The sequence below is a fragment of the Orbicella franksi genome, chromosome 4, assembly GCF_964199315.1.
Source record: "Orbicella franksi chromosome 4, jaOrbFran1.1, whole genome shotgun sequence".
Taxonomy (NCBI): Eukaryota; Metazoa; Cnidaria; class Anthozoa; order Scleractinia; family Merulinidae; genus Orbicella; species Orbicella franksi.
The window spans coordinates 5,570,952-5,586,240 of NC_138148.1; the positions used below are offsets into that span (position 1 = coordinate 5,570,952).

At 40.6% G+C, this 15,289-nt stretch overlaps 2 protein-coding genes across 3 annotated transcripts; both read right to left on the reverse strand.

The window, feature by feature from the left end:
• Positions 1-74: 74 nt before the first annotated feature.
• On the reverse strand, positions 75-7,123 carry LOC145484327 (uncharacterized). The gene is made up of 8 exons (XM_081462962.1): positions 6,903-7,123; positions 5,977-6,058; positions 3,590-3,698; positions 2,884-2,984; positions 2,314-2,363; positions 1,814-1,938; positions 1,542-1,700; positions 75-921 (listed from the first exon to the last, which is right to left on the reverse strand). The coding sequence occupies exons 1-8, from the start codon at positions 6,974-6,976 to the stop codon at positions 779-781; spliced, it is 843 nt and encodes a 280-aa protein (XP_081319088.1). The 5' UTR covers positions 6,977-7,123; the 3' UTR covers positions 75-778.
• A 123-nt stretch (positions 7,124-7,246) lies between these two features.
• On the reverse strand, positions 7,247-15,144 carry LOC145484267 (uncharacterized). Of its 2 annotated transcripts, XM_081462907.1 has the most exons (8): positions 15,065-15,144; positions 13,860-13,938; positions 12,821-12,929; positions 11,769-11,869; positions 11,198-11,247; positions 9,927-10,051; positions 8,553-8,699; positions 7,247-8,093 (listed from the first exon to the last, which is right to left on the reverse strand). In XM_081462907.1, exons 1-8 carry the CDS (start codon positions 15,121-15,123, stop codon positions 7,798-7,800), a joined length of 966 nt encoding a protein of 321 aa, XP_081319033.1. In that variant the 5' UTR covers positions 15,124-15,144; the 3' UTR covers positions 7,247-7,797. The 2 variants fall into 2 exon arrangements, with proteins under 2 accessions (XP_081319033.1, XP_081319032.1); XM_081462906.1 differs by lacking the exon at positions 15,065-15,144 and having other exon boundaries at positions 7,250-8,093; positions 13,860-15,045.
• Between the last annotated feature and the right edge of the window lie 145 nt (positions 15,145-15,289).

Genomic DNA, 15,289 nt, shown 5'->3' on the forward strand with positions numbered 1-15,289 from the left:
GTAGCAAAACACCACAGATCCACGCACCTCTTTAGAACCTGTAATTGCTTACGTTCCTGTTATGCACTTGTGTTTCCGTAGTACTATTGGGGCCGTTTTAAAGCGATTCCATCGAGTGTTAAGAGAGGTAAACGATCAACCCTGTTCCGAGGGTCTCTCTTCCTCGCCTCTTTGTCGCTCCAGGGTGTGGGGAAGAATACAGACCCTGGAAACGAGGTTGGTAAGCACTGAGTTAAACTATAACTCACCGAAATCGCGTTGAATCTGCCCCAAAACTCCATTGAAACACAAGTAGAACACAGAAGAGTCGAAGTAAGTCGTTTTTTTTTTTATTGAATTTCGCTTCCCTATTTCGAACTGTTATATCCGGTCGTTACAATTATACAAACTCTTTTATTGACGCTGTGTAACGTAACTGAGTGTCATATCATGATCACGGCTCCCAAACCTGTCATTGCCCGGTTAGAATTTCGCCTGACAAACTTATGATCTCCGTTCGCGTATGATGATTGGCTAGTTTGTGTTGCATGTGACAAGCTCATGGTTTACAGTCGGGCATGATGATTGATTGGTTAAGGGTACACGTGACGAGCTAGTGATTTATTTACAGTCGTGTTTGATGATTGGCCAAATTAGTTGAACTTGAAAAGCCCACGATTGCCAAGCAGTCGTGTATGACTATGGGCCAATTGACTTGCACGTGGCAAGCTGATCATATGTCATCAGTGTTTTCTGATTATTGACCAGCTTGCGTGGCACGTGATGACCATGTGATATGTCATCTGTCTGGTCTGGGTCTATCACAGCAGTTGCAGAACTGTAGGAGACTGGATCCACTGTTTAAGTTGCTAGCTGTTATCTTGTACTGTATTGCGACTCCTACAGCTGTACTAACACCCCAACACACAAACACTGGGATGGCTAAAGAGGAAATATAATTGAAAAAGTCCTTCCTTTTTCTCGATTTATTTGTAGTCCATTATGGAATTAAGCTCACTTCTCAAAGTTTAGAGGCCTGTTTGTAAATTGGAGCAAGGTAACGGACGGACCATTCTTTTTTTGATTCGGGCGGGGGGGGGGGGGGGGGGGTTGAGCAATTTTCTGGGACATGGAATTTTTTCCTCACCTCATTAGAAAGCACTCGCTTGACTATTTTCCCAATTGCTCTCCTGCACTACTTTTTTTTCGGCTGTTTTTGCTGTGCAGATATTTTGTTTGGAAATTGCCCAAACCTCCCCTCCCCCTCCCAAAATAAAGGTCTGTCCTAAGGAGCCGAGATGGAGCTCACTGACACGTGACAACTTACTACATCTGCATGTACCCTGAATCAATCTTGCATAAAATGAGAAAGACCGACCGTGTGTTTCTCAGGGCAAAATAAAAACGGATGCAACAAAAACTTAGCTCCAAGCCGCAGATTTTTTACGAATTACACGGCTAATTTCTGACAGGCCCAACAAGGCAGTCGATAAGAGAAAAAATAACAGAACAACAGGTGTAAATTCTCCCACCCTGCGCTAGAAGGGTTTCTGAATACTCACAGTTACTGGTAAAACGGACGGCCAGATGGTCCGGAATTTTAGCCCTGTAGGTCCAATTTGAGAGCTCTGATCTCAGGCCATCCCAAAGAACGTCCCTGATTCGCAACAGAGAGCTCTCTATTGTAACAGAAAAACTTGTCCGTAGAAAATAATCTGCCCCTGAAAAAATAACAGAAATTACACTTACTTTGGAAGTTCAAGTTTTGAAATAAATTGTAATATGCTTGCGGTAGAAAAGCAAAATGTTTCGCCTTTAGTTTATCCATGCTTACCATAAAGCACAGCCAGCGAGCCAGCGCAAGCTGTTGCTATGACAACCACTGGTTTCTCATAAAAGTGAGCCAGCGACCCAAACATAAGTGATACTGATGCCATTAGGGCGGCATAAGCAATATTACTAAAGGAGAAAACAAAGTATAACAATAATTCGTCAGTGAATGTCAGCTGGGAAGAAAACCAATGTCTGAATAGAGTGAGCCCGCGGTCCAAATCATCAACGTTGCTTACCAGTTTGACGACCCTTATTGCGTCATACTAGCGTTACCTTTTTCCGAAGTTCCCTTACCTCGATTCCAGGGCTTTTTTCTTTTCCCGCCCCTGCCAATTTCAAAGGGAAAAGCCCTGGGTACGAACTTACCCCCGCGATGAACTATAATTGGGCGATAAGATTTTGAAACATCTCTCCGAGTTCTTCAGCGACCGAAGATTTTCCGATTAAGAACGTCACTTGTTTTCGAATTGCCCCAAACTCTTCTACTCTGTACATTTTTACCTGTGAAAGTATTTGTAAAGAGGAGTGCTTAGTATCATCAGTCCAACAATCTAAAAGGAAAAAAAAAATACAATTTCCAATCATTAATTAGTTTTTACATCCTAAACCACATGAAAATCAAATCACCAGGAACAAGATCTCACGAAAGCAACTTGAAGTAGGCTCCATTTCCGCCCTGGGGCTGAAGGACTTCCCAAAGAGAATGTGTTCGGAGGGAAGAGCGCGGGCTCATGAGCGCGAACAGGGGCTGGTATTCTAAACTAACTTGAAAAGATTTTCTTTTATTTTAGAGGCACGCATTTATTTGCTAAACTCTGTCTTCTTGGAGTTCCGGAACCAACAGCCCTAACGTTTTGCGCACTGAAATAAGCCATTTTCGAGTCGCTTTTACCTCTGTTTCAAAACGAGTGTTGGAGCACAACCTTTCAGATAGAAATGAGATTCTCTTGCACGTTCATTGTCTTGCAAATCGAACTCATTTCCATATGAAAGGTTATGCACCAGGAATCGCTTTGAAACAGAGGGGAAAAAAAAGCAACTCGGGACCGAAAAAGACTGGGTACTACTTACCAGTCCTAAGCACTCTCCTATTGTGAACACACCAAGTCTGTATAACCGACATCCCAAGAAACCGCCGAACACTCCGACTAACGCACTGAAAAGAACATGAGCTAAAAAAAAATAACAAAAGAAGAGACATTCGTATTGACGAGCATTGAGGCAGACACACTGAAGGACAAGAAACAAACCAAGCTCGTAACCTTGTTATGAGGTCTAATGGAAAATTCACACACTGAGAAAAACAAGATGTTATAAACAAAGCTTTCTTGTGCAAGGAAGTTCTGAGATGCGTTGGTTCTTAAGTGTGTTCCTGCTAACGCCTATCGCTAACAAGGCCCCGTCACCTTTCCCTCCACAGCTTCAGATTTTCAATAAGCCCCACCACTCAGCCCTCTTTCCCTATACAGCAAAACCAACGGTTTTACGAGGACCAAAGGAAATATTTATAGATACCATCATATTTCTTAAGTTATTCATCTGCCAAATTCTTTGTTTTAATGGTAGCATTTTTGGACGATTTTTAATTGAAACCACAGTAAAACGAAGTCCGCTCTTGATTTATAACTGGAAATAAACCTCCACGCTCTTTAAAACCTCTTTATTACCCTTCCTCCTCCCCCTCGTGAAAAAATAAGCCCTCCTCCCCCACACCCCTCCCCGTGAAGGTCATTAGTATTCGCCTTTTCAGTCAAATGATAATAATTAAGCTACTTACCTATTTCCTTGCCGTTTGGTCCACAGCAGAGCTGCGTCTTAAAAATCAACGGGCTAAATACATAGAAAATGAGAAAACCCAAAACGAAACCAGCAAGGAACATACACGGCTGCGGAGAAGGAAAAGAGGGGTTATTATATATGCTGACAAAAGAACTGGAACAAATAATAAAGCAGGTGGAGATTTTGCAGCGAATGAAGCACATTTACAATACACTGAGCCCGGCCCTTCCAAGGGTAGACTAAGGCAACGGAACTAATCTCTGTTCGCGCAAAACTTTTCCCTCACTCAAGGGACATTTGAGATTCAACCCTAAAAGAACTTCATACTGATTAGCTAAATTTGTCCACAAGCCGAGCTGTATGGGAGAAAAATTTCTGCGATGCTCAAAATCCGTGTGTTAAGAGCGGAAGGACTACCTAAAACAGTGGGGAACTTGGCAATCTCGTTCCCAGAGCCCACGTGTCTTTTGGTCAGGGCCAAGAAACGGAGCTCTGTAATAATCAATTTCCAGACTCCAAGATTTTAGGACTTCCGGTTTCACGGCGCATGCGTGCCTTGGTTTAAAGCCTGGCAATCTCGTTCCCAGAGCCTACGTGTCTTTTGGTTGGCGCTGACCAAAAGACACTTGGGCTTGAACTCGAGACCCTGCTTAGCGATTACGAAACATACCGCTTCGAGGTTTCTGCTGAAATGTTTGCTGGTAGCGCGAAGATGAGATGAAACTAGATGAAACAGTTCCCTACATCGCTTCTCATCCTTTAAAGGGATGTAACCAGGCTCATACCACAGATTTTCGAATGATTGCTACAATTAACGCTGCACAAAACACTCATATTTGCCCTAATACTTTGTTGTTCTGAACGGGAGCTCACCAATTATGACGTCACAAAATCCAGTTCCGACAGTTGTCCGAAGTTTCCACGAACCGTTCCGTTTGTGAAGCGAAGAAAAATAGCTGTTTTCAAGGTCTAATATCTCGGCGGCTTTTTGACTAACAATAGACTGCAAGGCTGATACTACGTGAAAAACGTTTCGAGACACCAACATGACAAGAACCGATAAAGTAGGATCGCAACAGTGGACAGCTGTTTCGCCCTTCTTGGGGCTCGTCAGCACTGTGTAGCGAAGATATGTAACGCCAGCCCAACAGCCAACGCACATAAATTGCAAAATGACCCGTACACTATTTCAAGTTCCGTACTTTGAACTCACTTGCGCCCCGAAACACGCTGTTTAGGCTGGCCTTGTCCAGCCACATTTATTCCTTTGCTTTTCGAGACACCAATCTTGACACTTTGTCTCCTTGCGCCCCGAAACATGTGATGTGGCAACGCGTGTTTCGGGGCGCAAGTGAGTTCAAAGTACGGAACTTGAAATAGTGCACGGGTCATTTTGCAATTTATGTGCGTTGACTGTTGGGCTGGCGTTACATATCTTCGCTACACAGTACTGACGAGCCCCAAGAAGGGCGAAACAGCTGTCCACTGTTGCGATCCTACTTTATCGGGTCTTGTCATGTTGGTGTCTCGAAACGTTTTTCACGTAGTATCAGCCTTGCAGTCTACTGTTTGTCTTCATACATTTTTTGGCTGATCAGATCTCTTGTAGATCCTACGTTGGCAGCGTTTATCGTATGCGGTCCCTTGCAGTTTCTGGTTTCTCATTTTTGACTAAATCAGGTAAAATTTTGGATTATGATTACTTGGATTAGTATCTTTTATTTTAACTTATAATCAAACTAGGCCTAATTTCGTTGCATTTGACCTTTAAAACATGGCAATCTCGTTCCCGAGCCCAAGTGTCCTTTGGTCAGCGCCAACCAAAAGACACGTGGGCTCTGGGAACGAGATTGCCAGGCTTTAAACCAGGGTACGCATGCGCCGTGAAACCGGAAGTCCTAAAATCTTGGAGTCTGGAAATTGATTATTACAGAGCTCCGTGTCTTGGCGCTGACCAAAAGACACGTGGGCTCTGGGAACGAGACTGGGAACTTGGAGAAACTCTACTGATGACGCAACTTTACCGCGAACCGGGTAGCGTCCCTGATTGGCTGTTACTTGCACGCAAAATTCAAAAACGAGTAAAAGCCAATCAAAGACACCATATAAGTCATCAGTATATCCCATCATCCTCCGAACGAGAAAAGAAAAGCGCGCGAAGTAACGTTTTTTCGCTACGGGTAACTTGAGCGTAGCGGTGATTAGGTTTCGCTTCGTCTTAGAAGAAAAAAACAAATAAACAAACAAGTAAACAAATAATTTAACAAAAAGACATTAGGGGATTTTATGTTTGATCGGAACAGCATGAATTCTTCCTCTAATCTATAAGTTCTAAACGATGTATCTTTTTTTTTTTATGGCGTAGCCGTGATTTTACTTTCTTACCCTAATAAGCCGATATCCCGCGCCCCACACTACGATACCAATCACTGCCACGATCTCTATCACAGTTACAGTGGCTGGATGTCTGCGGCCAAACAAATTTATACCGTGAACAAAAGATTGGTAACTTAACACACAAACTACTATTGCTTCCATGTGGTCACCATAAGACATAGCTCTCTGTTTGTGGGAAGTTCACTCTTAACCCACTCGTTTTGCTCACTGTACTAAACAGATGACAGTCCTCACTCGTTTTAAAAAGTTATCTTTGGAAGGCAGAAGTGTAGCAGGTCTCGTAAGCTTGTAATTCTTTTGCTTGTTAGCAGCTGTTATTGTTTTGGGGCTTGGGGGCATTATTTCTGTTGTTTGTTCTACTGTCCTCTCAAAGGGTATCTAGCCTTGAAGGACATGAAATTCCTTCGCGGAAATCTCGCTTATATTGCTTACAAACTGGTGCGTGTTTCTTCGATCATGCATCGAAGGTATCTTTTCTTTCTGCATAAGTTTCAGATTCAATTTATAGTATTCTCTGACACCAATTGCCATATGTAACCGGGACTCGACGATTGACAATACTTTTACTGAAATTACTCTAAATATAAACAGCCCAACAAGTAAGCGAACAAAACAAAACAACTCAACACTGTTCTCGACCACAGTCTTCTTGCACAGTGTTCTAGTACTTTAATTACTGTTATAGTGTTATCATAAGGCCTTATGCATCCCACAGCGCGACAAGGACTTGCGAGTGTTAGCTTGAATTACACAAATCACTACAAGTACAACATAACAGGTGCCATATTGATAAGACACCAGATTTTACCGGTGCCTCGCCAGGGAATACAAGCCAACTGCTTATTTTCAACTGATACGGAATCTAACCAGGCTTGTGAAAGGAACTGATGATCTTAACTTGTCGATTGACTTACTTGTTGTAGACCAGCTTGTCCAGGATTTTCTGTGTAGCTTCTTTGGTAAGATTAACACCTTCGTCAAAATCCATCTTTAAAGACCGCTTATTCGTTCACCTCCGGCAGGATAACTCCAGTTGCATTTAAATCCATTGCTACTCATCGTTCGCACAGTGATTTGATACAATGAAATATTTGAAACTGGCGGAGCTGATCAACGAGTAAAAATCAGCGAACATGGATCGCGCTTAGTGGATTAGTCATAGGCTATTTTTGCTGATCTTGTCATGTTTATGCTAACTTGACTCAATTAGCGTTATCGTGATTTTAACAGCTACAATACAGGAGAAAAAAGAAACAAACTTGAACGATATACCCGTTGGTAGGTCACAAGTTTTTCCGTTCACGTTGAAGAGGAACACAGTTTATATTATTCAAGGCTTCTTGGCAGTCAGGGCAGATCCTGGAAATTCAAAAACAAGGGCCCTGGGGAATGCTTCCCGGAAAATTTAACAATTTGGGATGCTACTACCGTCATCTTGGAAAATGGTGTTTTCATAAGGCGAAATGGTGCTTGCATTAATTGGCCTCACAAGACTAGATCATCCAATCAATGACTTAAAGTGCTAGAATATACTGGAGTATGTTCAGAATATAAGTGTCCGAATATACTAGAGTAACTTCTAGTAACACAAACTTCAAAGAGCACTCCATACATATCTGTGTTTAAATTTTTTATTGAGCTATGTACCCACTTTCCAAGCTTGTTGTTCGCTCCCTTAGTGAGTTGTCCCGGTCCATTTTAAAGAGAAAATTATTCCTTCCTAAAAACAGCTAACGTCGAACTTTTCACAAATCATACGCATCTAAACAACTATTTAAACCAGTGATGGTTTAGGACGTCAGAGAATGTTCAACGCAATGCTTTGCGGCGCACTCCACCATTATTCACTCCCACTTCCGTGATGTCATCCCAGGAGTCTTTCATGCAGTCCCTTGGGTTATTCTGATGTAGCAAGAGAGCCCTCAGCTTGGGTGGAGGGAGAACCACGTACCGCACTCCTTTATCATCAGGTACCGCACTGTCCCGGGAGCGGCAACTACAGCTCTTGATGAGCAGCTCTGTGTCGATTTCTTGTGCGGTGTACATGAACTGTAGCATGGCCCCAACCGCTGACATCAACACCCATCCCAGGAACATTGCTAGAGCTAAAAAGTGGAAACGGTGATTTCAATTATCATTATAGTGCCTCTCTCCACCCAGGTGTGTGAAGCTCTGTTCACACTACACTGGAACGACGTTTTCATTCTAAAACGTATCAATCAAATGTTTTCCGTCCTAACTACGCCGGGGAAAATTGAAAACACCACAATTACCGCTCATTTTGGGTTTGCGTTTGAGAAAACACTCGGACAAGGAAATCACATTATCTTCGTGACGTCATCGTTTTCGAAAAGCTCCGGTTCGAAAATGTTTTCCATCCACGCTAAAACGCAAAGCCGGCGTTTTCAAATTCCTTTGGTTTGAAAAGCGTTTTCGAAAAGCTCCGTTTTCGTGACGGATTAGTGTGGACGGTAGACCTAACCGTTGAAACAAAGCTGCGTTTTTAAATTTCTCCTGCATAGAGAGGACGGAGCCTATATGATAAGCGGAGAGTGAGAGGTTACCTTGATCAGTGAATTCTTTGTGAGCTTCATGAAACTCCAGTTTCACTCGAGCAGGATGGTTGGCAGCTTGACTAAAGGCGTCCTTTGTCTTAAACAGTATTTGCTTGATCAAAGTAGTGAAAGCAGTTCTACAGTAATGATCCAGACCTGGCCAGGAAGAAAAGTTAAGTTTCAGAATGAAAAATCAACCAACTCAGGTGCCAAGCTGTTATATAAAGGATATTCCATCGCCGCGCGGAGATAAGAAATTTCGCTTCGAATGTGGAAAAATATTTCACGAGTAGCAAAGACGAGTGAAATAGTTTTCAACACGAGAAGAGAAATTTCGTATCTCCAAGCGGCCGTGAAATGTTCTATTTATTACATCAACACCAATGAAATATAACAAACCATTTCACTTTCACTGCGAAAGGCGCAATTTATTATGTTACCGTAGCAACGGCGTTCATCTATATATTCAGCATTTGCCAAAAAATGGGAAAAACTCTCGGCCGTACTCAAGACCAAGGGCACAGTTTTTCCCAGAGCGGACCGACCAAGGCCGGCAAATAATTTTTATTAAAGCCTTTCACTTCAAATCTGGCGCACGCGTGAGTTTCGGGCACAAAAAGCGATACTTTTCACATAATTTGTAGGGCTGCTTTACATATGACAAACAGTTATGTGACAAAAATTGATGCTAATGAAAAACTGAAACGCACGGCTGGATATAAAGTTGAGTAACGAGCCTTAAATCAAAGCGACATTCACGAAAACTCCAAAATGGTTTTGAAAATTTCGGAGCGATCCGTAACCGGGGTCCGGATGGGAAAATCCGGACCACTGGAGCGCGCGTGATTAACCAATCAGATTCAATGATTTAGGATTCCGGCCCCATGAGAAGCTAGACGAAAAAATTATACTAGAGATATCCTATCAGTTATAAAACTGCTGTCAAAGTGAGCCCTGTGTGTGTGTGTGTTTTTTAAAGAAACCTTATACCCTTTGCATGTAGCTGGGACCAATGACAAAAATCATTTCAATTCTTGAAAAGCAAGCTATAGTCAGCAAATATTATTAGATATTTAGTTATTAATTTTCTCCCTTTTTTGCCCCGTTTTTATATATACACTAATTTATTTCAGGTTTTTAACATAATTTGTATTGATCTCTGAAAAGCCCCCCAGGGGAGTGTTCAATGAAGTCTTATTTTATCTTAGTCAGCTCATATAGACCCTTTAAATACATGGCGTCGATGTTTGAATAACATTAATTGTACATCCTAAGCCTGACATTCATGTGAAAAATCCTTTGTCTGGAAACATAAGAACGAGGCTAAGGATGTACAAAGTATTGTTATTCAAATTCAGGCACCATTTTATGAGGAGCACTTACCAAGAAGAAACATGAGTGATCCTGTGAGAGAGGTAGCAATAATAATAAAGACCTTCTCAAGCCAGATAGCGAGGATTCCAAACAAAAGACCAGTGGCACCATAAATACCATAATATGCCAGGTCACTGAAACCAAAATGAAAATGAAAAACAACAGATACTTTAACTCAAGAACTGTGACAATAGGGGCTGGGATAGTCTAGGTAAAGTCTGCATGTGAGTTAAGTGGCCCATCAGGCTGGAGCTTATCCTGGTTTCTGTAGCATGAAGTGACTAAGAGTATTTCTAGTCCCCCCTGGATTGGATGCTAGTCCATCACAGGGTTACCCCCAGCATTAAGTTTGCCAGTACCCATTTATACACCTGGGTGGAGAGAGGCACTGTGAAAGTCAAGTGTCTTGCCCAAGAACACAACACAATGTCCCAGCCAGGGGTCAAACCCAGACTGCTTGGTCCACAGTAAAGTGCACTAACCATGAGACCAATCTTTCCCCGCTGAAAGTCTACGTTTTCAGTATTATGTTCAGATGAGAAAGCAGATTTCATGATTCATTCATGTAATCAGTCTATCCTATGACCATGTCTTGAATATGACATGTACTTTCCCTATGGGGTTGCTTGTTGGAAGAGGGCACTTGCCAAAATACATGTAGGGGTCACCTTATTAAAATGTGGCACTTGATCTGAATGGGGAGTGCTTATAAGAAGGAGGTTTCTCAACTGATTCATTATGGTACATGCGTACAACATACAAGTACATGATTCAAAACAGATGATGAACATCTTGGTCGATGCAGACAATGGTCATTGTAGGGTGATTTCAAAAATAAGAGTTAAATGATTGGCATGGAAGAGCACATGGTCCAGGAAACAAAACTTCTTGGTGTTGTAGACCAATGGCTGTTAGAAGAGGTTTATAGGGTACAAATTATTTAATATTATTATTTCTTTCAAGTAATCTGGGTTTAAGACCTTAATGTCCCAAGTTTAATTGTTGGTCTGCAGCTTTCCAGACAAATTACTAATAGATTTACAGAAAGCCATTTTTATTTTTAACAACTAAGTAATTTGTTAATAATTTTGACTATTGCACAGACAGACAGACAGACAGACAGTCTGACAGACAAACAAACAGACAGATAACCTTTAATGAAGCACAATTAACATTAAAGCTCAGTAGCTTATGGGGTCGTGCACAATACCAGGTAAATTAAAATGAAATTAAACTTTGTTGCACACAAGTTCTCTCTGACAGCTTACACCTGTACCTACCTCTGCAAGTATTGGGACACAAAGAAAGTAGCTACTACAATAGAAACTGCCTGTGGAAATGTCCAAAAACAACAAAAGATATAACTTAAGTAATCTGTGAGTTGGAAGCCTAAAACACATTGTAGCATGTATAATTAATTACACTACATACTCCACAGTTCTTCAAAGGGTAATGCTTAGTTAGGAAAGAAGAAATGGGTCAAACAATAAATAAAATTTTATATGAAAATTTAGTGCCAGATCTTCTTAAAAATATTTTTCATTGTCTGGATACATACATGTATCTTTGTCTTCATTAGTGTACTGGATAGTACAGTGGAATTTTTTAAATTGAATGTTAGAAGTCTCTTTGTCCTGGGGGACGAATGAAGCATGCCAATACTTTCACTCAGGCTGCAAAAAGCATTTATTTTGTGAACGAATATTTTTGGTTCAAATTGACTTTTGGTTTCAAATTTGTCAAACCAGTTTGATTCACATGCACAAAATACATTGATCACTGAAAAACTAGCCAGCAACAGCAGTGACAGGAGACTTATGTTGCACAGTTTCAAATGATGCATTGACTCACCCATCCAACAATACAACCCATACAGAACACACCAATCTTATAAACATAACAAGCCAGTGCTCCAGCGAGAAGTCCACATATAATGCTAATGGAGATGCGCACTGATAGAAAACAAACAAAACATGTCATTATTAGTGATCACGTTCCTTTGGGTATATACATGTCATACATGTACATGATAGAAATACCAAGCATGACGTCAAACAGAGCCATTAGTTTCATGAACCATTGCAGTTCAGTTTAGAAAAGGGCTGCTATGTTCCTACATGTACATTGTATGTTTATTAAGAAAATAATGCCTTTTTGAGGTCTAGAAAAACTGCTGAACACACTCACGTTCCGCTTGTGCTTCCACTAGCAGTTTTTCTAGACCTCAAGTGCGCATTATTTCCTTAGGGCAGATGGAACATCATCTTCTATTTTGTAACTACAGGCATAATGCACGTAACATGTGATCAATAGGCCTTCCTTACTTTTTGTGACTGCATTTTAATTTTAGCATACACATTCACATTTAAACAAGCCCCAGGCTCACTGGTGTAATGTGTCTAAATAAAGTACTTACTCACTTATCCATTGTACAACTGTAATCAATAATTATGGTTGCCACCCTATACATTGGGGGTAATGGGTTCAACTGAGAGCATGGGCAAAGATTGAACCAGAGCTCTAGCAAGGGGCTCAGATGTGGAGTGAAAGAATCAGGGAGAGCAAAGACTACACAGTTATGGAAATGGAAAGAGAGAGGTCTGGTTGATAAGAGCGGGACATGGTGGAGGGGCATGACTTGCTGCAGTAAACTAGAACTGCCATAAGAATGAGGAGGCCTTATTCATCACTTGGTGTGGACAAGATACATTGCACATGTATAGGGAACAGGTAACTCTCAATACACACACCCTTGGGTGTATCTAAAAGAGTTCAGTTGAACCACCTAAATTAACAAACCTTAATTTAAAAAATCTTCAGATCCCCCTACAAGGAACCACCTTCAGCGGTTCATATCTAGAACCCACTTTTCTAAAATCCTGTATTTGCCCCAGACATCTCACCTTCTAAGCTGTGGTTTCCATCACAACAGAACTCTGTGTCAAGGACATCAGGACTTAGTGAGTAAAAACCAACTCCAGCAAACACAAATGCTGCCACAATAACTATGGGCTGTAATTATAATTCACAAAACATACATGTAATGTACATGTAACTGTATGTACAATTGGTTCTACAATATACATTTAAAATATGGGAGAATTTTACCATGTCCATTGTCAAAAAGATAAACATGTACCAGCAAATAAAAATGAAGGGCATAACAATATATAATTATAAAAATCGGTAGAGTGCAGTATATATATTGCACAAATTTCTATTCCGAATTGAAATCTATATTTAGCCTGCACTCAGGTCAAAAGTGCTCAAACTGAAACAGCGCTTGAAGAAAACTTGAATTCCAGCTCGTCTTTGCACAAGCAGCTCTCAAATTTTGCTTGCCCTGGGCAAGTCTTAGTTTGTGGTCTTAATGATTTAGTTGACAGACAGCTTGCGTGATTCCTTGCTCATCAGGCAAGTGAAAATCAACAGTTACTTGCCCAAAAGGAAAATCTACTTGTCCTGGATGACCTAACGGCACTTTTTCAAGTCCTTCCACCAGAGTTTAGAGCCAGTTTCCATATATATATATTTGTAGATGAGATGCTAGTGTGTACCTGACAGGCTAACTCTGGGCAGAACAGTATTGCATCAGGTTGATCAAACAGTTTGCCGGTACTCATTCATACACGTGGTTCAAGAGATAAACTGTGCAATTTCAGTTCAGTTAGTTAGTTCTCTTCCATGCCAGGAGACACATGTATGTTAAGACTGTTATTCTCGCACTGTAACCAGCCCTGTATTGTGCTGTGCACCTGGCTTTTAGTCCAGTTGGCGAATCCCTCCTGTGTTTTCTCCATGCAAGTTTAATACCTTAATTTATCATCAAGGTCAAAGCACAATGACTCTGGCCAGTATTCAGACTATGGGCAATTCTATTCAAAGCTCAAAGAACTATTCATAGTGCAACATGTCTCCCTTATATGACGTCCTATAGCTCACCTTTACGAGCCTGTATCCTAGAATCCACACGATCAGTCCAAGTACAGACAAGACGAAAACCCCAATTGGGTTGCCATACCTAAACATAAAGGGACGATGTATGATGTTAACTTTTATTAGAAAATAGCCCAAAGAAAGATCGAAGAAAATTTTCTTTGACATGTTATTATTGGGTCATAGAACGCTTGTGAAAGTTTGCGAGAACTCAACAAAGCTGTGGTAATCATTTCTTGTACTAAACTTCCACTCGTGCTTCTGTATCTCAATAAAAACACAGAAAAGGTTTTCTATTTCTTAAATATTAAATATTCACAAGTGTACTTGACAGTGATAAGGCTTTATAAATTATTGTATTACTACACAAATTAATACCTTTAGCTTGTTTCTTCATCCCCATTTATAACATGGAATATTTATGAAATACAACGATGTTTTCAATTGACAACTCAAAATCTAGCAGACAGGCATCAGAGTACATGCATGTACAGTACAACATTATACATGCTGTGGTACAGCACTCTGAGGTTTTCTTTCTCTTCTTCTCTGAATCAAATTTTGAGTTGTGAATCTGCAATGACCCAAAGAGTTATCTAGTTTTTTGGACTGCCTTGACGGCATTTTCACCTCAAAGGAAGAACTAAAACCTCTGGGGCCAGGGTAAAGTGGTGTGAATGTAATAACAATTTACCTTATAGTTTTGAGATCGTTTGGCTGCTGAAAACTTGTTTGTCTCATATGTATCTGCGTTCACGAAACTCTCTTCTTGATTAATGTGTTTTTAAAGAGGCGTACACTTATTTCAATTAATCTTCAACAAAGTAATGTGCATGTGTTACACAAGAATATTTTTAAGTGGTGCAAAACCAGATGAACCAAGGACAAACTCAAGTTTTAACACATTTTAGTTGCATGTTTATAAAATGAAAACACAGCGATTATGCTAAAAACGCGATTTAATGGTCAACGACATTCAAGGGATGAGTCACATACAATGAAAAATCATTTTCCAAAGCAATTTATCATCGATTAGGGGATTGAATAAAGTTATTGTCCTGCTGTTAGCAATCAATTCGTCGGCAAACTTCGACAGCAATGATGAAATTCAATAACAAGTAAAGCTTCCTACAAAAGTGAGTGCTATAATTGCTATAGAAGAAAACGAAACATGATAAATTATTCAAAAGAAAATAAGTTAACCAGCTTACCCGATGTACGACTTATTGGTTGAAAACCAGTTAAGTAGTCCATTTTGAGAACCGTTCATTCTTGTTCATTGTTAGTGTTATGGAACGACTTGATTGCGGCCGTATTTGACGCCAGGTTTTAAGATGAATATGCAAAGAAAACTCTACATATAGAAAACGCCACCTAATGTATTCTGGCCTGGGTGCAATCATTATAAAAGGTCGTTTGTCACTTTACGAAATTCT